Here is a 22,973-nt window from a genome sequence, read left to right on the forward strand (position 1 = left end):
GAGAGAGAGAGAGAGAGAGAGAGAGGAGAGAGAGAGAGGAGAGATGAGAGAGAGAGAGAGAGAGGGAGTATTTGCGTGTCTTATTACATATGTCCTCCGGGGCGAAGCCCGGGTACCAGCTAGTATTAATATCAAAACGTAAATATAATAAAATACAATAATAATAATAATAATAAATAATAAACCTAAAAAAATACAATAACTATTATTACATATTATATAATATTATGTATGATGTAATATGTGTGCGTGCGGGGGAAGCTTACTTTCATTGTACTACACAAAGCGCATACGCATGCCCGCACGCAACACATATTACATCAACATAATATTTATATAATATGTAATAATAGTTATTGTATATTTTTTTAGGATTATTATTATTTATTATTATTATTATATTGTTGTATTTATTATTTTACGTTTTGACATTAATATTCTTTATGAATTTTATTTAGGTTATGTACGCAGTTTTTTATGTTTTTATTGGTTTAATTATTAGTATATCAACAATAAATATGCATCCCTTACTTGCACTGTGTGCTCGCCTCTGCATATGAAACAGAAATTTGTTGCGGCCACTTTCGACACCCTATATCTCGAATACTACTTGTCTTAAAAATTTAACCCAAAGACCAACGGGAAGCTACATCATGTATAATGAGATTTGAAACTTACGCCGACCGCAAAAATTTCGAAATAAATTTTTTCGACAATATTTAAATCATTAAAAATTACGGTAAACTGAGGAAAAAAGAGCAACATTATTCTAGCATTTGTTGTTGGTATAATTGTTGGTCACATATTAATGCCGAATATACTGTTTTTCAGGAAATTTGATAAGCTTCAAATTTGGTCTGAAACATTTTGTACGTATCTCTCATAGAAGCTGAGAAAATTACAAAAAAGTGTGGGCAAACCCCATTTTTTAACAAAAACTCTTAAGAAAGGCATAATTGAAATGACAATTCTTTAAAAACGTCATTGTGTGAGATCGTGATAATTCGGTTGCATGTCAGCGCATGTCACGCTTTCTATAAAATAATCGCCTAAATAATTTCGCGTTAAGGGAATAACTCGCGGCACGTTATAGCATGGATCTTTCGTTACTTTCCGAAAGTTCGCTAATTGTTAGCAACAACACAGCCACGGTCGACCGGTCGCATAAACAAAGTCGAACGACGACGCTCTCACAAAAGAAAGATCCCTGCTATAAACAAAACAGTTGAAACCATGTAACGACCCCGCCGGGGCGTCACGTGAAAACGGTGACGTCGGTTCTATGACGTAGAGCTCCGATGGCCAATCACCCTCCCGAAACTGGTGGTACCCAGCCTGGAGGGAGTTTCGCCTCGGAGGTGATAAAGGGATCGCCGCTGCGCCGCGGAATCGATTTCGCTTCGCAGATCACCGCTAGTACACCGCTTTTCTAAACCGCCTTGCTATACCGCCGCCGTTTCGCACTCGCTTGCTGAACCGCTTCTCGCTGCTCTCGCCGTGCTCAACTCTGTGCGCGCTCACGGCACTTGCCTAAAAGTAACCTGTGTTAACTGTACATATTTAACATTATAAACGCTATTTTCTCTGTACTTGCTGTGTCTTCTCTTGTGGTTGTCTTTACCTCGCGCCATCCCGCGCTAACGCGTGCCCCCGAACATTCTGGTCCTTCGAGCCGGATCATCGCCGGCAACCGCGATCGGGAGTGCCTAAAACAGAAGACACCATGAGTCTTGACCATAGCGCCATGCTGAACAGCCAACACGAACTCTTCGTACGCATCTCCAACGCAGTCGAAAACCTGAAGAAGATGGGTCAGGCGAATATCACCCTCTCTGCCGTCGAGACTCGCATTCGCCTCCTCGACGACCACTGGGCGAAGTTCGAGAGCCAGCATGACCTTGTTCGGGCCTGCTACAAGGACCGCTACGCTGAGAGTGAGTACGCAAAATTAGACTTACTCGACCAAGCCGAGAGCGCTTACGTGCTCCAGCGTAGCATCCTGTCCGAACAGGCGAAGCTCTTCAAGGCCGCGTCGGCTTCCGCGTCCGTCACGGCGTCAGATCGGGGGGGCGAACACGCGCCTCGCGTCTCGCTGCCCCGTATCAACTTGCCGCAATTTTCGGGCGCCTACGAGGACTGGCCATCTTTCCGCGATCTCTTTCGGTCGGTCATCGGCGACAAGCCGGCGATTCCGCCAGTCGAACGGCTGCACTACCTCCGCTCGTGTCTCAAAGGGCCGGCTGAAAAATTAATAAGATCGTTAACCATTACGGGCGAAAATTACGATCGCGCGTGGGCGCTACTCTGCCAGCATTACGAGAACAAGAGGGAGCTGATACGCTCCAACTTCGCCACGTTTACCGCCGTGGCGAAGATGAAAGCCGCTACCGCCGACGAGCTCAGCCGCGTCCATAACGCCGCCACGTCCGCCGTGAATGCTCAAGAGAGCATTGGGAGGCCCATAGCGTCGCACGGCATGGACCTTTTCAACCACCTCGTCATCGAAACTGTTCGACTCGCGAACGCGTCTGGAATGGGAATCCTCCTCGGGAGATTCCTTCGAACCGCCGTCCCACGATACGCTGATGAGCTTCATCTCCAAACGGATTCTCACGTTAAACGCCGCGAATCCGAAGAACACTACCAAACCCGCGAGTGAACCGTCACGGTCCGCGAAAACCCACGTCGCGAAGCGTTCCGAGCCTTCTCAGTGCCCGCTATGCAAGGGGAAGCACTCGCTCATGGGGTGCCCCGACTTCAAGGCCAAGACAGCCAGTGAGAGGAAGACTGTGGTCGAGACCAATAAACTCTGCTACAACTGTCTCGGCAATCATCTGGTGGTGAAGTGTCAGTCTACGCGAAACTGCTTCACATGCAACTTGCGTCACCACTCGATGTTGCACGACGCGTACGTTTCCACGCCGAAACCTGCCGCGGAAGTCAGCGCGCTTTCCGCCGCCGGAAAGACCGAAGACCGTAAGGCGATTCTCCTCGCGACCGCGCGCGTGACCATTGCCGACCGGCACGGAGATCCCCATGAGGTTCGGGCCCTCATAGACCAGGGCTCCGAAGTGTCGATCGTGTCGGAGTCCTTGGTGCAGCGGCTACGCCTGCCGCGATCGCGCACGCGAGTGTCTATCTTCGGCATCGGCGGCTCACACTCGGGTCCACTCGGGGCAAGGTGTCACTGAACGTCACGTCGAGGACCACCGGGGACTCGTTCACCGCCGTCGCGTTCGTGCTTCCGCGTCTCTCGCTCTACCAAGGCTCCACGAACAAGTGCAGCACCACGTGGCCTCATCTTCAAGGACTCCCGTTGGCCGATCCGCGCTTCACCGCCAACGACCCCGTCGAGTTGCTGTTGGGCGCTGAAGTTTGCTCGACCATCCTGGAGGATGGTCTCCGCCGAGGCGAACCGCAAACGCCAATAGCTCAGAAGACCATCCTGGGATGGATCTTGTCAGGGGGCTGCGGTGCGACCTCCCTCGTTGGTCACCTCAGCTCATTCCAAGGCACCGCCGACCGTGACTTGGCCGAGCTGGTACGCCGCTTCTGGGAGCAGGAGAGCGAACCTCCCGCTTCCGTCACGCTCACTCCCGAAGAAGAGGAGTGCGAGCAACACTTTGTGCGCACCCACGAGCGCACCCCCTCTGGCCGGTACGTCGTCCGACTGCCGTTCGCCTCGCCGCCGAAGAATCTCGTCGAGACCCGCAAGCCCGCGGAGCGCCTGCTCACCGCCATGGAACGCAAGTGCGCCCGAGATCCCCGGTTCGGAGAGCTCTACCACGCGTTCATGCGGGAGTACGAAGACCTCGGGCACATGGAAGCCGTTGCTCCGTCTGACGAGAACCTACCTCGCGGAGCGTGCTACCTGCCGCACCACGGAGTGTTGAAGGAGGCCAGCACCACCACCAAACTTCGAGTGGTGTTCAACGGCTCACAACGCACCAGCTCCGGCGAATCGCTGAACGACCACCTCTTCGCAGGCGCTAACCTCTTGCCGGCACTCGCTGACGTGCTCTTGCGTTGGCGTCGGCACCGCTACGTGATGATCACCGACATCGAGAAGATGTATCGTCAGATCTCGGTCCACCCGGAAGATCGCGACCACCAACGGATCCTGTGGAGAAGTGCCGTCGACTTGCTCGTGCGCGTTCTCCGCCTGACGACGGTCACGTACGGCCTCAAGTGCTCGCCGTGGGTCGCGATTCGAACGCTCTTGCAACTCGCCGCGGACGAAAGGTCTCGGTATCCGCGCGGGCGCGATCGCCCTCGAGGAGGACAGATACGTGGACGATGTCGTAACCGGAGAGGACACAATCGACGACGCGATCGCGGTGCAAACCGAACTACGCGAGCTCTGCACGGCGGGCGGGTTTCCGTTACGTAAGTGGGCCGCGAACTCCGAGGACATTCTCGTCGGCATCCCGCGGGAACATCGCCTTCAACGCGCACTGCACGTGTGGGAGAACGACACTCACTCCACTCTCGGCCTCCGATGGCACCCAACGGACGACGAATTTTCCTTCGCGATTCGTACGCGCGCGATCACCGAATTCACGAAGAGGCGTGTCCTCTCGGAGACCGCGCGATTGTTTGATCCGCTCGGATGGCTCACCCCCGTCGTGATCAGAGCCAAGATTTTTATCCAGTCCGCTTGGTTGAAGCGACTGGAATGGGACTCCCCCCTTCCGCCGGCGGACGCTCAGCTTTGGGCGCGCTTCCTGGGGGAGCTCCCGCTTCTCGAGGGTCTTCGCGTGAGCCGCTGGCTCAACTGCGGAGCTACGGAGTCTCAGGTCGAGATCCATGGCTTCGCCGACGCTTCCGAGCGAGGTTACGCCGCTGCCGTCTACCTCCGCGTCACGAGAGGCGGCTCCACCACGCTGCACTTGCTCGTGGCCAAGAGCAAGGTTGCTCCGATTCAGCAGGTGTCCCTCGCTCGACTCGAATTGTCCGCGGCCCGCACTGCTCACTAAATTAACGCGACACGCTCGCGACACTTTACATTTGCCCGCAGCACCGATCTTCCTCTGGTCCGACGCCCGAGTGACACTTCACTGGATCAAGGGCCACGCATCCCGTTGGAAGACGTTCGTGGCCAACCGGGTGTCGCTCATTCAGCGGACTCTTCCCGAGGCTCGGTGGCGGCACGTTCCCGGACGCGACAACCCGGCCGACTGCGCTTCCCGAGGGATTGCGCCCGGCGAACTGATCGGCCATCCGTTGTGGTGGACGGGCCCGGCGTGGCTGCGGGAGGACCGAACCCGGTGGCCCGACGAGAACGACGAGATTCCCGACGCGGAGATGCCTGAGCGGAAGGCCGTCGTGTCCGCCGTCGGGAGGATCGAAACGGAGCCCGACACTCTCCTTCGATTCTCTTCGCTACACCGGCTTCTACGCGTCACGGCGTGGTGTCTGCGATGGCGACGCACCACCTCCCGCACCGACGATCCCCGTCCGGACGATCGGGCGAGAACGCTCACTCCGGAAGAACTCGACACGGCACTGTTCCGTTGGCAACGGGTGGTGCAATCACTTCACTACCCGGAGGAGATCAAGGCCGTCAGGAACGGCCGCACTGTGTCGCATCGCAGTCCACTCGCCAAGCTGAGTCCCTTCCTCGACGACAACGGCGTGCTCCGAGTCGGAGGGCGACTCAAGCACGCACTGCTTCCACATGACGCGCGACACCCATTGATCGCTCCAACGTCTTCCTGGCTCACTCGTCTGCTCGTGGAGTCTGCCACCGACGAACCCTCCACGGCGGAGTGCAACTCACGCTCGGCACTCTCCGCCTCCGCCACTGGATTCCACGAGGCAGAGCCGTGGTGAAACAGCTGTTGCATCGATGCGTAATTTGCACCCGATGGCGAGCCGCGCCTCCGCAACCACCGATGGGCAGCCTTCCACGGGCCCGGGTCATCCCGTCGCGGCCCTTCCAGCGGACCGGCGTGGATTATGCCGGCCCGATTCTCATACGCACGACCAAAGGGCGAGGACATCGAGCGCACAAGGCTTTCATCGCCGTCTTTGTGTGCCTCGTCTCCAAAGCCGTGCACCTCGAAGTAGTCTCCGATTACACGACGGAGGCATTCTTGGCCGCCCTCCGTCGTTTCACGGCCCGCCGGGGACTCTGCACGGACATCTATTCCGACTGTGGCACCAACTTCATCGGGGCTGACCGGGCACTGCAGGACCTCTTACGCGCGTCGTCATCCGACGGCCGGCGCATCGCTCACGACGTCTCCACCCACGGAATCCGGTGGCATTTCAATCCACCAGCCGCACCGCATTTCGGCGGACTCTGGGAGGCGGCGGTGAAATCCACCAAGTTCCACCTGAGGCGAGTCATCGGCGAAACGACCCTCACCTTCGAGGAAATGGCCACTTTCCTCGCTCAGGTTGAGGCCTGTCTGAATTCTCGGCCGCTTCAGGCCTTGTCCGATGACCCAGACGACGTCACGGCACTGACCCCGGGGCACTTCCTTATCGGGGCTCCCTTGCTGGCAGCTCCTGAGCCGTCACTGGGAGAGAGGTCGGACAACACCTTAACTCGATGGCAGCTGGTGCAAAAGATGCGCGATCATTTTTGGCAACGGTGGTCGCGCGAATGCATCCAGCATCTCGCTTCCCGACCAAAGTGGCTATCTGCTGAGACCACCCCGGATGTCGGCTCACTCTGCTTGATGCGGTCCGAGATCGCTCCGCCGAATCGATGGCCCCTCGCAAGGATCATCAAGCTGCATCCTGGAGACGACGGCGTCGTCCGCGTAGTGACCGTTCGCACGGCCGCCTCCGAATTCGTCCGGCCACTCGTCAAACTTGTGCTGCTTCCCGGGGCCGCTGGCTCCACCACCACCGTTGCGGATGCGTGAGCCAAAACCATCCGTTGCGTTAGTTTTCGCGGTTCGCGCTACTTATGTCCGTCGGTTATTATTATCACTTCGCGTAATTGTCTCTGACGGCCTTCCGCCAATGCACTCCGTGCACTTCACTTAATCGGTGATGTCGGCCTTCCGCCAATGCACTCCGTGCACTTCACTTAATCGGTGATTTCGGCCTTCCGCCTTAACTTAACACACACTCGCGTCACATCACTTCACGGCACCATGTATATACCGAAAAACATACATAGAAACATATCGTGCGAAATATGTTTCTCGCTCGAGATTCTCGCGTGTTATGACAATGCGCAGCCGCGCACCTCGCAACATGGCCGCTCGCACTCGCGCCGGGATTGCGATCATCAGTAATCGATCGCTAATCGATACTTCGTGCCGCGACTGCGATCGCCTCAGCGAGCGCACCGTCTCGTTTCGTCACCATATGACGAGGCGGGCGGGAATGTGTGAGATCGTGATAATTCGGTTGCATGTCAGCGCATGTCACGCTTTCTATAAAATAATCGCCTAAATAATTTCGCGTTAAGGGAATAACTCGCGGCACGTTATAGCATGGATCTTTCGTTACTTTCCGAAAGTTCGCTAATTGTTAGCAACAACACAGCCACGGTCGACCGGTCGCATAAACAAAGTCGAACGACGACGCTCTCACAAAAGAAAGATCCCTGCTATAAACAAAACAGTTGAAACCATGTAACGACCCCGCCGGGGCGTCACGTGAAAACGGTGACGTCGGTTCTATGACGTAGAGCTCCGATGGCCAATCACCCTCCCGAAACTGGTGGTACCCAGCCTGGAGGGAGTTTCGCCTCGGAGGTGATAAAGGGATCGCCGCTGCGCCGCGGAATCGATTTCGCTCGCAGATCACCGCTAGTACACCGCTTTTCTAAACCGCCTTGCTATACCGCCGCCGTTTCGCACTCGCTTGCTGAACCGCTTCTCGCTGCTCTCGCCGTGCTCAACTCTGTGCGCGCTCACGGCACTTGCCTAAAAGTAACCTGTGTTAACTGTACATATTTAACATTATAAACGCTATTTTCTCTGTACTTGCTGTGTCTTCTCTTGTGGTTGTCTTTACCTCGCGCCATCCCGCGCTAACGCGTGCCCCCGAACATACTTTCATTTCAAAACCGGTTCCACTGCAGGATCACATACATACGCATATAAACTTTTGAAAAAATGTCGATATTATTTTTTCTAAAGTATTTTTATGTCATGTTTTGTAAAAAAAACTATAAATTATTAAGAAATTTTTAACATAAACAAATATTTAAAAGGCTATATCTCTGGAAGTATTCATCACAGAAGGTCAAATAAAAAATCATTTTAAAGATAATTTAATAAACTTCTAGAAACATGTGTATCCTTTCTAAAAAAAGGCATGTTAAGTCGATAGTCGAATTTATTGTTGCCGCTTTTCCGCGATGCTGCATGCTGATTGGTTTTCTCGCTGCGCTTACTTCACTTGCAGCTGTCATCGTATATTTTGACAGTTGTGTGTATCAAGAAATTAATAGTGTAATAGTAATAGCATAATGTTAAAGCTAAATAGCGCGCGCGAAGCGCGCGTCTGTGGTGCTAGTTTTTTTAAAAAAGATAACTCGGAAGTCCGCCATTTTGAGAAGTGTACCTAAAAACCGTTTCTTTTACGGATATCAAAAATACTATTAGTCGTATGCAAATCGGTCAAAAACCAAAATAATGAAAATTTAATAACCTTTCTATTTGATTTTAACAATTTTTTACGTAGGACTACCCATTTCCGACTTATATTGCGAGGAAATATTTATTCTCATAATTTCCGAAAGTCAAAATTTCATTTAAACCGTAATATTTCCAGAAATATTAGTCGCGCGGTATAACATAAATAATGCATTTTGTAGGAAATTAATTCTCTTTCACTTTCATTGTATGCATTTTTTACTTTCGGACAGCCAGAACAGATATTTTGAAAAAACGCTCGAAGAAACAGCTCTTTCCTCATTTGCCCGGTGCTTCAAAAAAATCTATCTCGGGAACTAATGGTCGTACGAAGTTCTACAAAAAACCAAATTGCGAGGAATTTTATCAGCTACATTTTCGCTCTGAATGTTCTTTTCCGTGAAACTAATAATTTCCGAGTTATTCGCAAAAAACCCATTTTTGTACTCTTTTTTTCAAGATGGCGCAGCCGGCTCACGCTCTATGTATGGGGACTTTTAGTATGTTTAAAAGAACACTAAAATGAACCTGTATACCAATTTCCAGCTTGCCGGCAATTTTTTCATTCAAACGCCCAAAAATAATCTAATTTGACTGGGCTAGAAGGTAAGTACGGATAATTTTATAATTAATCTTGAGACTTTGTTTCGGAATTAACCATTCTTTAATTTCAGATCGCTGTTTCCATTCTACAGGTCGTTTCACAATTACATAAAGGTGCTTCACCTCGGTGTCGCCACGCTTCGGTGTGGAACGCGCTTTATGGTTTAACAATCGCTGAATTTGTTGTTCTCGGTTGTTTAAATATAACAGATAACGCCGTTCGTACAATATCTTGTAGTCGTGAGACTCAATATCCGCGATGGTAGTATACTCGACACGCACTTATGGTCGTCGCCGTTATATCCGTTTATCACCGGATGTTAATGTTAATTGGCAACTTTGTACCTCTCGCTATTGTTGAGCGAGCGTTTAACGCGCAATTACGCGGGAGTTCCCGATTGTTAAGTATCTACTACCGCTATCGTCGTAATCTATCTTCGCACTATGCGGAACTACTTTGAGACACGTCCGTTCGCTAAGTCGATACTCGAGAGACTGCCTCGAGCGGCCGCTTTCACTTTGGCACCCCACCATGGCGCACGTTCCCCCACTACGCGATTTTCATCCCCGAATGTTCCTAACTGCGCACTTGATCACGCCATCCCCGTGTGGGGATGTTGTCGAACTTTCCGGTGGAAGTTTCCGCGCTTATTGCGACGTAGGAACCTTCCTACGCTGGCACCGCTGCACCAGGTATCGTCGGTCGGCCGACTTCGCGTGCCGTTGACGCCGACCCGTGCGCATCTTGTTGGAGATGCCTCTGATGACGATTCCGGGTCAGTTCCCCGTGGAAGATGTCCGGGTGCACTCGTCGTTGTCGGCTGTTGACGCCTGTGCGCACCTCTCAGAAGGTGCTCCTGATGACGAATCCGGGCCCATTCCCTGTGGATGATGTCCGGGTGCACTTGTCATCGCCTGCCGTTGACGCCAACCTGTGCGCACCTTTCAGAAGGTGCCCCTGGTGATGAATTCGGGGCCATTTCCTGTGGAAGATGTCCGGGTACACTTGTCATCGCTTGCCGTTGGCGCCAACCCGGTGGACGCTATTACCAGGTCCTTCGGAGATGGTTTTGGGTCTTCGTTCCTGTGGCCGGTGTTCCACATATTAACCCGTGGACTGCCAACGACGCCGACCCTATAAGCGTGTCTCCCAGGTCCTCTGAATGTGTTCCTGGGCCTCCGTTCTTGTGGCGGATGTTCCGCACACGAACCAGTAACCTGCCGACGACGCCGACCTTATGGGCGTGTTTACCAGGTCCCATCGATTGCAATTTGGGCCTCTGTTCCTGGGAAAGAGGTCCCCCTTTTGAACTGGTGTTCCGCCTACGACGCCGACCTTGTAGGCGCGTGTACCAGGTCCGGCTGATGCTCCTCCGAACCTTTATTCCTGGAGATTGTCGCAGTTCACCCTATATGCGCACGGATAACCGTGCTGATCTTTTGTGCGCCAAAATAAACTTTATTGCAATAGTGAACCGACATAACGCAATGAAAATAAACTTTCGTCATACGGTCAGCGACCTGTTAATCATAACTTAACCTACTTATGCCGTATCGGCTATCCACACAAATAAAAACATAGCCATATGGGCACGCTAGACTTATATGCTATCTTATATCTGATCTCGAGGCGATGCCGAACAGAACGTTAAACCAAAGCCAAAAGGGATACTCAAATATCGAACAACTCTACTCTCATCGACGCGAGTCAAATTGAATGAGAACTATATTCTACGCGCCTTGTCGCCTCGGATCGCGGACCCGCTTTGCCTGCCTACGCTCTGGGCCTCCACGCCTCGTCGTCCTGCTCCTCGCTGCTGAAGGGGCCCTGAAAATCGTAGCCCATGGCCGCGATCATTTCGTCCATTCGCACCCCCTCGTGTGCGTCCATTCGGCGGAGTAGCACTCGAGGTGATCCCATCCCTGAACGGTGTGGGGACTTGGAAGGGTGCGGTCGCAAGGTGAATCCAACACTCCCTCCGTCTTGCCCGAGGCGGAGACGTCTTTGGAAGATTTCTCCATGTAAAAAAAAAAGGTGTAATAGGAGCCCCCACGGGTCGGGGGGGTCACCGGTGGCCCTTAGGGGCCCCTAGGAGCCCCCCCCCCGGTGCCCGGAGCACATCAGCACCGTAACCTTCGTCAGTCTTCGGGCTGGCGGAGGCCGGGGAGTTCTTCTCAGGACTCGCGAGGTAGGCGACCTCTATAATAAGTTCGCTCGGTCCGGACGGGACCGCGAGGGAGGACCCGTAGCCTCCCAACCGTCCTAAGGGAAGGAAAACCCTGACAGAAAACCGGGGGACCGGCTGCCCTGCTTAGGAGTCTGGGTCTGGCTTTGGCCACCCAGATTCCAACAGCCGGTAGGGGATGGCGACCCTGACTTCAAATGCCCGGTCGGCTGGGACCGTTAGGGGATTGTTATTCTTCCACCGGCCACCAGGTGAGGTGGGCCTTTCCCCCATCCATTGCACGCCGGTGCTCCGGCAGGATGGGGGAACAATCTCACGACCATTGCACGCCGGTGCTCCGGCAGGTCGTGAGATTGCGAACCCACCGTGGGTCGCCCGGGCCGCTCGGAAATGATCCGAGGTCGGGGCCGGGCGACTCATAGAAGGGAGGACCCACCGGGCCGCCTGGACGTTTCCGGGTCAGGGCCGGTGGTGTCCTGTCGCCGGACGTAAGGGCCGGCGGCAAGTTAGGTTGTGACCGGAACAACGAATGGAATGATAAAAATTGAAATCTTAGCCACTTACTACTTGGGCTGAATTTACGGTCGCCACTGTATTTTCAGGCATCAATACAGAAAGCCTTGGTAACTGCGTTGCCCCGTCCTTCCTTCTCAGCAATATGGCTGCCGTTTCTACATCGCGGACGCATCGACCACGCCCTTGTTAAGCGAAGCGTAATTTACGATTTGTCGGATAGGATATTCACTGGGGTCGCGAATGAATATTTGCTTGTTTATTATAAACAAATAACAATTTATTAATACTGGTCGTACAGCAATCTCTACTCGCGGACGAATTCGCTCGATCGCGTGGAATTACGTCGAGTGTTCTCGAAACGCCGCTATTTTCGTACGGATCGTAATGATCAAAATAAGCGCAATAGGAATTTCCCGTATCACGCACTCACTGTCTCTACAACAATATAAATCACGCTACTGACGCTAGCGGATAACGGGATAAGTGATTCGGGTTCGATTATTAAGCGTAACCGTGTGAACGTGTTAACGCACCGAAAGCTCGCGAAAGACTGTCCGGGAGGAACGGGTCGAGTTCTCCCACCTTAGACTCACGCATGCGCTGAGTCTACATTTTAGGCGCGCAGCTATCGCCCTGGCTGTTCGTACCTTGGGGTGTAGATGGTACGATTCCATCTGCACTTCGCACACCGAGTCGCTCTTGGGACTCGGCACCCTATCGAGAGATGCTACACTCAAGTGCAACGGCGTGAATTGGCTTTCGCGCTCGCGTGAACCAACCACGTCGCTGCACGGCAAACTTCGCGCAAGCGAACCGAAAAGTCACTCGATTTGCACCCAGTGACTCTCAACGTCACAACAGACGAATCCTATGAAACCAGGTAAGTATAATTCTCCTCTTTCTTTTCAGGTACCCGGGATCGCTATGGAATCGTCTCATCTAATCACCGGAGTCGGTGTAATAAAGGTAAGTATAAAAGGTAAGTATATCGCGGCTTAATATTACCGCACGCATAATTATATGATAATAAATTCTTAAATTGACAGGGAATATTATAAAAGTATTAAAACCATGAATGTAATATCAAATCGGCTAAATGCCGTCTAAAAGTGTAGAAAGTTCACAAAAGTGTAAAAAGGTGTAACTGAATACAATCAAAATCAATGTTAAATAAAATATCGAATAAATCTTTGCCTGGAATAACTCCATTTGGCTGTTCTCTGCACCGCAGAATGTAATCGTTAGTAATATGCTGAAAATTAAATGAATCTAAGGAAATCTGCACCTAAAGTGCTCAAAGTGTAATAAGGTATAGTCCTTTAATCATGTTCCTTAAAAATATGTGAACCTTCCTAAGTACTCGGGAATTCGTCCCGCTCGTTATCCAAGTATGAATATTATTTAATTAAATGTAATATGTCGAATTATCGACGCTGTCTGGAATTATCGCAATTATATAAATCTTAATGTTAATTGAATCGTGTTACTTGACCGTCACTCACGGATCGGTCGCGGATCTACTCCGATACTTAAAATTAATACATATAGTGTAAAAAGTGTGAAAAGTGTAATTATTGTTTCTGGATCTGGAAAATTTATAATTAAAGGGAAAATATTATGAATGAAACTATTAAGTATTCTTTGATATTCATAATGTTACTATTATGGAAGGTAATATGGTTCTGATTGCACTCTGTGCGAATATATAAGTAATAAGATACAAACTACTGCAATTGTAAATAAAACAAATATAAATGATAGTATTATTAGCTTGAATTTATCGGGGTCCATTTCTGACTGTATTTATCTTTTTATTTTTAGGAATAGGATGTGGTTCGGCAGGTAAGTAATGTTATATCTCTTTTTCAATAAATCACATGTGTATAATATCTTTGTGCTTGTTAGCAGGTGTCATTCGAGTGTATGTTAAATCTTATCTTTAAAAACGCTATCGCGCTGGCTCGTTGCCCTTATATGCTTAATAAAATTAATTACTTGCACCTTTCGTGCAGGAGTGTCGCTTCCGCAATAAATAATATAAAATCACGTATGATATCTATCAGAGTAAAATGAAATAAAATATATATAACACACGTTTATCGTTCCTTTGCCCCTATAGGCTTTGATATATGTTTTCGTGCGATTCGGCTGCATCGGTCTGTTGCACCTCCTCCACCTTGGCTGCTTCTGCGTTCTGCTCGTCCGGTCCAGCGGGCTGTACACCCACTTCCAGCAACCTCTGCACCTCCTCGCTTCGTACGAACTCAATCAGGTCAGGATTGACCTCGTCCTCGGCCTCGCAGAGACCGTCCTGACACTCTGCCGTTGACTGGCTCGCCGCTACGAGTGCACCTGTTTCTGCACTCTGCTGCTCCTTCTGTCCCTCTGCTTCCTGCGAGTCGCTTGACATCTCGCCAACCCGGCCACTGTTTCCACGGCTCGTAACGGGAACGGAGGGTTTATCCTGCGGTTCCAAGGTAGCCCATCGGTCGGCGACCGCATCAACTGGGGGAACATCTTGTGCCCTGTCCTCTCGCTTAGTACGCGGGAGGAGTATGGTGGGGGTTCCCCCTACCCAAAGTCGACCGATGGGCGGCGGACTTTAGGCTGGTCGCCCCGGCGGGTAAGGCGATGGAGGGGTTGCGGCCTCCTTCGCCCCAACCGTCCGGGGGGCCCCCCGCGTGGCGGCGCCCTCCGCGGTGCCCCTGGATCGGAACAGGGGACCTCTGAAATCCCACGGGTATCGAGGCCTTGATGCCTCCTGCCCGTGTGCAAGTAAGGGGTTCGGAGCCGGTCCCCGATGAAAATTCCGGGGACAATGGCATAAGCCAGCCCCCCGGGGGAACTTGGGGCCCGGCCAGTTCTTGGGGCTGGTCGGTGAGGGCATGCCCTGGCTGGCGTAGCTGCGGAGGGTCCGGGGAGTAACTTTTAATGAGTAATTTAAATTTTGGGGGGGGGAGAGAGTAAGGTGGCGGCTTCTGGTGCTAATCCCACCAAGAAAGCTAGATTGGAGGAGTTTCGCCAGAGGATGGAGATCTCTCCTGTGCTGGCGGAGGAAGGCCTAAGTGCGGCAGAGGCAGTCCAGGGGCTTCCAGCTGAGAAGCTGAAGGCATATCCGGGCCTGCTGAAGGGGAGGATTAAGGATATGACGGCCGAAATGTTGGTGGAGAAAGCCAAGGGCTTTCTCTACTTCCAGCTGGCTGCTCCGTTTGACGACGGAAGTATGGATGAGGAAGCTGAAGTGTATGCCGATATCGTTGACGAGGTAATACACACTTTAGCGGATAGAGGGAAAGCCGCCACTAAGTGGGGAAAAGCGGAGATGAGGAAGAAGGAGGAACTGCGGAAGGAGGTGACCGAGCTTAAGGCCCGAGTCAGTTTGCTGGAGGCTAGGCTATCGACGGTTGCTCAGGACTGTCCGGCCGATTCGCCGATGGAGGTAGAGGCGGTTGTGGTACGTGCTGAGACGCGGGACTTCTGTGGTCAGACGGAGGGACTCGCACACGAGAGGACACCAACTGCCGGAGGTGCGAACAAGGACCCAATGGCGGCTAGGATTGCGGCCCTCGACCGCAGAATGGAGGCCCTCACTAGAGAGGTCCGTTCCTTGAGGGGAACCGCTGTGGTAGCACCCGCAGTAACGAGCGGAAGGTCCGGAGGCGCGCTGAGTCGTGGGAGAGTGGAGAGGATTGGAGGGGGGATGACGGTCGGAAACAGGCTGCACCCTCCTCTTCAACCACCAAGGTGCAGGGGCCGACCTCTTCTGCTCCGACGTATGCCAGGGCAGCGAGGGTTGGCAAGAAGAAGGTGATAAAGGGTCTGGAGGGGACCTCTGGGATCCCCCCCCCCCATCCAATAACAAGGGTGGAGATCAAGGTCCGGGAAAGGCTACGACGCGGGCGCGTCTTCCGGCTGCTCCTGTGAGAGCGGCTATTGGATTGACGGTTCCGGGGGGTGGTACGGAGGAATACGCGAGGATACTAAAGTCCGCGAGGGAAAAGATATCCCTCGCGGACTTCGGGGTGAATGATCTGAAAGTCAGAAGATCCTGCGTTATTCTTTGACAGATGTATTGCCCCAGTCAAACTCCCCGCCTGGCAGTGTCCTCGAATCGGATCACGCGGGAGTATTAACGGCGATCGGCCGCGAGGCCTCACGCCACTTTGACACGCTTGGCTCTAGAACACCGTGACCGCCGGGGCACGAAGCCCTCGGGGCACGCGCTCCGCCTAACCGAGTAAGTAAGGAAACGATGAAAGTTTGAGATTCCCGGGGCCGGATCCGTGGAGAAGGCGGACCTCCTGGCTGGGAGGTTGAGGCAGGAGTTCGCTGAGGAAGAGGTGCGGATCACCCGGCCCTCCAAGTGCGTTGAGATACGCGTTGGGGGGCTGGATGATGCCGCGACCGTCAAAGAAGTGGTGGAGGCATTGGCCGCGGTTGGCCAATGCAAAGTCGAAGAGGTCAAAACCGGAGAGATTCGGCGTCGGTCTGGGGGCATGGGCTCCCTGTGGGCGCAGTGCCTCGTGAGGGCTGCTAGGGCAGCCTTAGACAGAGGAGGCATCACGGTGGGATGGAGCAGAGCTCGAGTGGAGCTGCTCCAGGCCCGCCCTTTGCGGTGCTACCGATGCCTTGGCGTAGGATACGTCAGGGCTAGGTGCACCGCCCCGGTTGATCGTAGCGGTATTTGTTACCGCTGCGGTCAGGAAAACCACCGGGCCAGCCTCTGTCCTGCGGAGGCTCCAAGGTGTCCGCTGTGCGCGGACTCGGGGCTTCCGGCTGGACACCGGCTGGGGGGAGGGGTGGGCTGTGCCCACCGTAAATCCAGGGCGGAAAGAGTGGGACGAGGGCCGCCGGCTAACTCGGCGGGGAGCCGGGCGGCGGTTCCTCCTCCTCCTTCCTCTGGACAGGCTTCGGCCTGCCCAGACGTAGAAATGAGTAGTGAGGATGTGGATCCTCGGGTCCCTTCCTCCCACCCATCAGGAGAGTAGGGCGGCGCCCTGGGGGGCTTGGGTGGACTCCCTAAGGGGTTCCCACCACGGGTGCTCCCCTGGGTCGCCGTGGGGGGGGGGGGGCTGAGCTTGGAGCTACGGCTCTGAGCTTGGGTCCCTGAGTCGCGGCCCGGGAGGGGGGGTGGGCTGGTTTCTCTCCACGGAGTAGGCTCCAGCCAGGCTCCAGCCCGTATCCCCCTCTCTAGGAGTAGGGGACTCCTGATCGGAGTCCGGCGGGGGGGCGTTCCGGATGCAATTATAACAAGTTCCCGGGCGCCCTCCTCGAGACACCTAGGGATGGCCACACGTAGGGTTTTTAGCCGGTAAGAGTCCGGCATAACCGTCCGCCCCTCCCCGGGGGCGGCGGTACTCATGAAAGTTTTCCCTACGTTAAAAAAAAGGGTGTAATAAGAGCCGTTAATGGAACACACATAGCAATTTGGCCACCTGTTAAAAGAAGAGAACATTTATATATAAATAGAAAATTATACCATTCGTTAAATGTCATGATAGTAAGTAAAAATTTAATAGTAGATTATTTGTAATAAGAGAAGTGATCTTTTTCTCTCTACTACAACGAGCAGCATTTCATCGTAGCACGGCATAACATACAGGGCCGTAACAATGTAATTTGATAATTGGAAAGATTTGTGTATCTCTTATGTAATAGAGGACAGAGCAAAGCCCGATATTCTTTACTTGAGATATAAATATCAGGGTTGGCAAAAAACATGTTTTTTTTATTTTAAACAAAAAACATTGTTTTTTTTGTTTAAAACAATGTTTTATGTTTTATTTGTGTTTTAAACTAAGGTATAAAAAAACATGTTTTAAACAAAAAAAACATGTTTTAAACAAGCAAAAAAAACACTTGATAGCTTTGATCTATGCAAGAAGATTTAAAATATGTGCGGAGCATCCATAAGTAATAATAATGTCATAGCGTTTTTCATTGGCAGAACTAGTGCGCACTCAGTGCACATTAAAGCCGTTGTACACTGATTTAATCTTTAATATTTAAGGTAAAATGCAAATATTTTGATTGATAAAATACCCAATACATATTTTACCAAATAGTACAATAAAGTATAGAGGCTTTCGTGACTTAACCCGTTTATATTAAACATACACTTTACGTTGATTTGTGTACGACGGCTTTAATGTGCACTGAGTGCGCACCAGTTCTGCCAAAGAAAAACGCTATCAGGCATTTAAATTTTTCGCTAGCGTAACATTAAACTGTAAATATATAAATAACGTAGCCAAAATTTAAAAAATTGAAAACGCTAACGGCGGAGGCTGTGAGAAATAAGGCGCGCCGTTAAGCCCGGTCTACATAGACCGCAGTTCGCAAAACGCAAGAAACACGCACAGTCTACATGTCAATCTAACCTCTCTGTGTATAGAGAGATAAAACAAGCTGCTGTTTGGAAAGAAATAAGAGAAGACCAGAGATCGAAGAAAAAAAGCAGATGGTGGGATAGTGAATGTGTAAGACTAAGGAGAGAAGCACGAGAGAAACTAGTTAAATGGAGGAAGGGAGAAGTAGATAAAAAGAGGTACATTCTAAAGAAAAAAGAATATGAGGAGAAAATAAAAGAGAAGAAAGAGATAGAAAGGGAGAGTTATAAAAGAGGCGAGAGAAGCAACTAGCGAGAAGGAAGTATGGAGATTTATAAACAGAGAAAGGAAGGGTAGAAAAGAGGTTTGCGAAGAAATAACGGAGGAGCAATGGAATAAACACTTCATGGAGCTATTGGAAGGAGTAACTGTGAAACCGCGTGAAAAAGACAGGAAGGGAGAGGAAAGAATGGGTAGCAAAGAGGAGCAGGAAGGAATAAGAAGAGAGGAAGTGGAAGAAGTAATTAAAGAAATGAAAGAAAAGAAAGCAGCAGGTACGGACGGATTGCCAAATGAGGTATGGATATATGGAGGAGAGAGATTGAAGGAAAAAATATGGGAGGTATGTGATACAGCGTGGAGGACAGAAGAAATAGCAGAAGACTGGAAAGAAGGTATAATAGTACCAATAGTAAAGAAAGGAGAAGGAAAAGAAGCACAAGATTACAGAGGGGTGACATTAATGAACACAAACTACAAAATATACGCGGCAATTTTGCCGAAAAGATTGGAGAAAGAGGCGGAAGAAAGAAGAATATTACCATAAACACAGGCAGGGTTCAGGAAAGGAAGGGGTACAATGGAGAATATATACGCACTGAATTATGTAATTGGAAAGGCTATTAGCAAAAAAAGAGGGAAGCTAGTGGCAGCATTTATTGATCTGAAAACAGCATTCGACTCCGTGAACAGAGAAAAAATTTGGGAGGTACTGAAAAGAGAAGGGATTAGTGAACAGCTGAGAACTAGGATAGAAAATCTGTACGAAGAGACAAGAAGCGTGGTAAGAGTGAAAGGAGAAAAGGGATCATGCTTCTGGACGGTCAAAGGAGTCAGACAGGGATGCCCGCCGAGCGCTATGCTCTTTATACTGCTGCTGGCAGACTTAGAGGAAACAATGAGGAGGGGGCAAGATGGAGGCGTGGTAGTAGGGAGAATAAAATTTTGGACGTTAGCATACGCAGACGATGTAGTAGCTATAGCAGAGGACGAAGAGGAGATGAAGAGGATGATGAAAAGACTGGAGAAATATTTCGACAGAAAAAAGCTGAGAGTGAATGTAGGGAAAACAAAGGTAATGAGATTAGGAAGGGAGGAGGTAACATGAAGAAAATGGAATGGAAATGGAAGGGAGAAGAAATAGAGGAGGTAAAGGAATTCTGCTATCTAGGCTACACATTCCAAAAGAACGGAAGACAGGAGGCGCATATAAACGAAAGAGTAAGAAAAGCTACCATAGCAATGAGACAGGTTTGGGGAATAGAAAAAAGGTTATTTAGAAGAGACTGGATAAGAAGAATTAAGTTATACGATTCGCTGGTAGCAAGCATAGCTTTATATGGAGCAGAAGTGTGGGAATGGAAAGAGAGAGAGAAAATAGAAAGAATGCACGAAAGGTATATAAGGTGGACATTGGGCCTAGACTGGAGCACACCCGGATACATGATAAGGGAGGAAACCAAGAGGGACAGAATGAGAGTAAGTGCTGGTAAAAGGGCGATGAAATACGAGGAAAAACTGGAATGGGGAAAGGGAGATGAGATTGCAAGAGAATGCTGGAAAGAAATAAAAGGGAATGTCAGGAAGGAAAAGGCAAATTGGGAAGAAGAGAGAAGGAGCTTCTATGAAAAAAGAGGATACGCAACTGAGGAGATAGAAAGGAAAAGAGGAAATGGCTGGAGCAGTATAGAGAAGATAACAAGAAGAGACAAAGACATTCAGAGTCAAGAGAGAGATGAAAGAGTAAGAGAGTCTAGATATAACAGGTGGTACAGGGAGATAGCAGAAATCAGAAGGCCAGAATACCTAGAGAAAAAAGGGAAAGAGAAGTCCATGATCAGGATAGCGAGATTTAGGCTAGGTAATGAGATGAGAGGTGGAAGATATTAGGAACCAATAGAGAAAAGAAGCTGTAGAATATGTGGTGCAGAACCAGAGACATGGGAGCATGTGTTAGAGCGGTGCACAAGAGGAGAGGAGGAGGAGAAGCCAGAAGGAATTGGCGAGAAGATCATAAGGATACTGAATAGTAAAAAGAGAGGGAGAGAAATGGATGGCAGAGCTGGAGAGAAGAAGAAGGCAGGCTAATACAGCGGCAAGTTAGTCAGAAAGATTAGAGAATAATACTGATGATTTTTGTTGAAGAGGATAAGCGGAAGGTATTGGATGCAAAAAGAAAGGAAGAGAGCGGATTGAGGGTGAAAATGGACGAGGACAAGTCGGTGGAAACGAGGGTAAGAGAAAGAGAGGAGAAAGAAAGGAGAAAAGAGAGGAGAGGAGAGGAAAGCGGGAGGCCAAAGAGGACCGCGGAAAAAGAAAGAGCGAAAAGGATGGAGGAGAATCTCCTTATGGATACGGACGAGGACGAAGCAGATAGGAAGAAAAAAGAATAGGAGAAATTTAGGATGGAAAGGAGAGATGAAGGGAGATAAAGAGAGAAGCATTAAGGGAGAGGAAGGGGAGAAGGAGGTAAGATTGTAAGAATGTAAGAATAATCTTTAATACAGTTATTTGCAGAGTGAACGTAGAATAAGAAAGAAGGAAGGCGTCGAACAAGAGGAGGGAGAGAGCCGGAAAGAAAAGGGAAGAGCAGTGACAGAAAGGAGGAAGTCAGAGGGGTGCGGAATTAAAGGAAACTGAAAGAGATGACCAGAAGGGTGCCGGATGGAAGACGAAGGGAAGGGAAATGAGATGTGAGGTCGCTCAATGACCAGGTCGGGGAAAGAAGAAATAAGAAAAATTATATTATAGATATAAAATGTATATGATTAATGATTGAATGTATAATGTATATGATTTTATTTGTATAGCAGAAATTGTAAAGGTTTTTGGGAACGTTTTTACTGAAAAAAACGCCTTTCCAACCCCGGAAGGGGAGTGAAATAAAGATTAATTGAATATATTAAATATCAATAACTACAACTACGAACTACTGACCTGCTACCTGCTATACACTATTACTTTAAAATGCTAAAATGTACCTGCTATGTACTATTATTTTAAACTGCTAAAATGTAAAGTCATTCAATATCTACTAAGTTAAGTAGTCTTTATTGTGATGACTGTTATTTAATATCTAAAAATAAATATTCTGCTAAAATAATAGAATAATACCCATCTTATCATTTTTAATTTTTATTTTAGTATATATATCTTTATATTTATATGCTACATAAATAATATAGATAAAAAACTAAATAAAAGTTTAGTTTTTGTTTTTTTTGCAATTTTTTCTAAATAATTACATGTTTTTAATTGCTGTGTTTTAAACAGTTCTAAACAGTAGTTTAAAACTGTTTAAAACAAAAATGTTTAAAACAGTGTCCACTGTTTTAAATCAGTTTTAATCAGACAGTTTTAAACAAATTGTTTAAAACATGCCAACCCTGATAAATATAAATATTAAAAACATTTCTTATTAAGTTATACTTCATGTTATACTTTAGGTTAGTGATTATAATGGCAGAATATTAGCAGTAAGTGGCGAATCATGGAGATCGGACACACGATGCCAGAGTATGGAGTTCGTCTCGGTTATCAAGACACATGTTAAACCAGTATGAAAATGGAAGAAGAAATTTATGGTTGTTAGGTGAAGCTCTTATAATATATATATATATATATATATATATATATGTTTTAAATAATTTTCTATAAATCTGAACTTTATATTTTACTAAAATTGATGTTAGTATTTTTAATTTTTGAACTTATGCTTTCTGTTTTAGGAGATTCTGGCTATCCATTCTTACCATATTTAATGACTCTAAAATTAAATCAACCACCAAGGTCTCCAGGTGCGTTATACACAGATACTCATGCTACAGCACGATGTTGCGTGGAGAGAACAATAGGAGTATTGAAAGGGCGTTGGAGATGCTTACGTAAAGAAAGAGGTTTACATTATTCTCCAGAATTTGCAGGTAATGTAATTTGTTTGTATTTTATAAATAAGTTTAAAATTACTGTAGAAATTTATTATTTTTATTTCAGCACTTATAGTAAATGCGGCTTGTGTACTGCATAATATTGCCAAACATTATAACATTGCAGATGGTGAAATATATAGAGAAGAGATTGAAGAGGAAGATATTGAAGTAGAAGACAATATCTATGGAAATATGCGTGTAAGAGGAAATATAGTGCGAGAAACAATAATTCAAAGATATTTTGCATAAAAAACTTAATTTTATTTTATATTTTATGTATTACATAAAGAAATACTAGTATCACAGTATTGTTGTATTGAAGTAAATATTCTATTAAAAAATTTATTAAGATGTATCAGGGCCAATTACACCAACGTTGGTTAACTGTAACCTTCGGTTAAACTCACTCTTCATCTTTTTCTAACTGCCCCCTTAGAAATAGACGCGAAGAGTAAGTTTAACCAAAGGTTACAGTTAACCGACGTTGATGAAACTGGCCCTTAGTAAGATGTATTAGTAAGATGTATT

The 22,973-nt window shown here is 48.8% G+C and overlaps 2 protein-coding genes and 1 pseudogene across 2 annotated transcripts; all 3 read left to right on the plus strand.

Annotated features, from left to right (window-relative positions):
• The first annotated feature begins 2,585 nt into the window (after positions 1–2,585).
• On the plus strand, positions 2,586–4,976 carry LOC139782119 (uncharacterized). Its single transcript, XM_071721069.1, has 3 exons — positions 2,586–3,095; positions 3,182–4,130; positions 4,243–4,976. Exons 1-3 carry the CDS (start codon positions 2,586–2,588, stop codon positions 4,974–4,976), a joined length of 2,193 nt encoding a protein of 730 aa, XP_071577170.1.
• Positions 4,977–5,894: 918 nt separating this feature from the next.
• Positions 5,895–6,875, plus strand: LOC139782120 (uncharacterized). Its single transcript, XM_071721070.1, has one exon. It carries the CDS (start codon positions 5,895–5,897, stop codon positions 6,873–6,875), a length of 981 nt encoding a protein of 326 aa, XP_071577171.1.
• An 8,061-nt stretch (positions 6,876–14,936) lies between these two features.
• On the plus strand, positions 14,937–22,694 carry LOC139782121 (uncharacterized; annotated as a pseudogene).
• The last annotated feature ends 279 nt before the right edge of the window (positions 22,695–22,973 follow it).

This window comes from Temnothorax nylanderi, unplaced genomic scaffold, assembly GCF_030848795.1.
Source record: "Temnothorax nylanderi isolate EJ_2023f unplaced genomic scaffold, tnyl_v1.0 TNYL_tig0389_pilon, whole genome shotgun sequence".
NCBI classification, from domain to species: Eukaryota; Metazoa; Arthropoda; class Insecta; order Hymenoptera; family Formicidae; genus Temnothorax; species Temnothorax nylanderi.

Excerpts from the sequence above, each read along its gene's own strand:
- LOC139782119 (XM_071721069.1), top strand. The coding sequence starts at position 2,586 with ATGAGCTTCATCTCCAAACGGATTCTCACGTTAAACGCCGCGAATCCG. Across the intron at positions 3,096-3,181 it reads CGATCGTGTCGGAGTCCTTG|GTGTCACTGAACGTCACGTC; the intron begins GTGCAGCGGCTA and ends ACTCGGGGCAAG. Across the intron at positions 4,131-4,242 it reads CCAACGGATCCTGTGGAGAA|GTCTCGGTATCCGCGCGGGC; the intron begins GTGCCGTCGACT and ends CGCGGACGAAAG.
- LOC139782120 (XM_071721070.1), top strand. The coding sequence starts at position 5,895 with ATGGGCAGCCTTCCACGGGCCCGGGTCATCCCGTCGCGGCCCTTCCAG.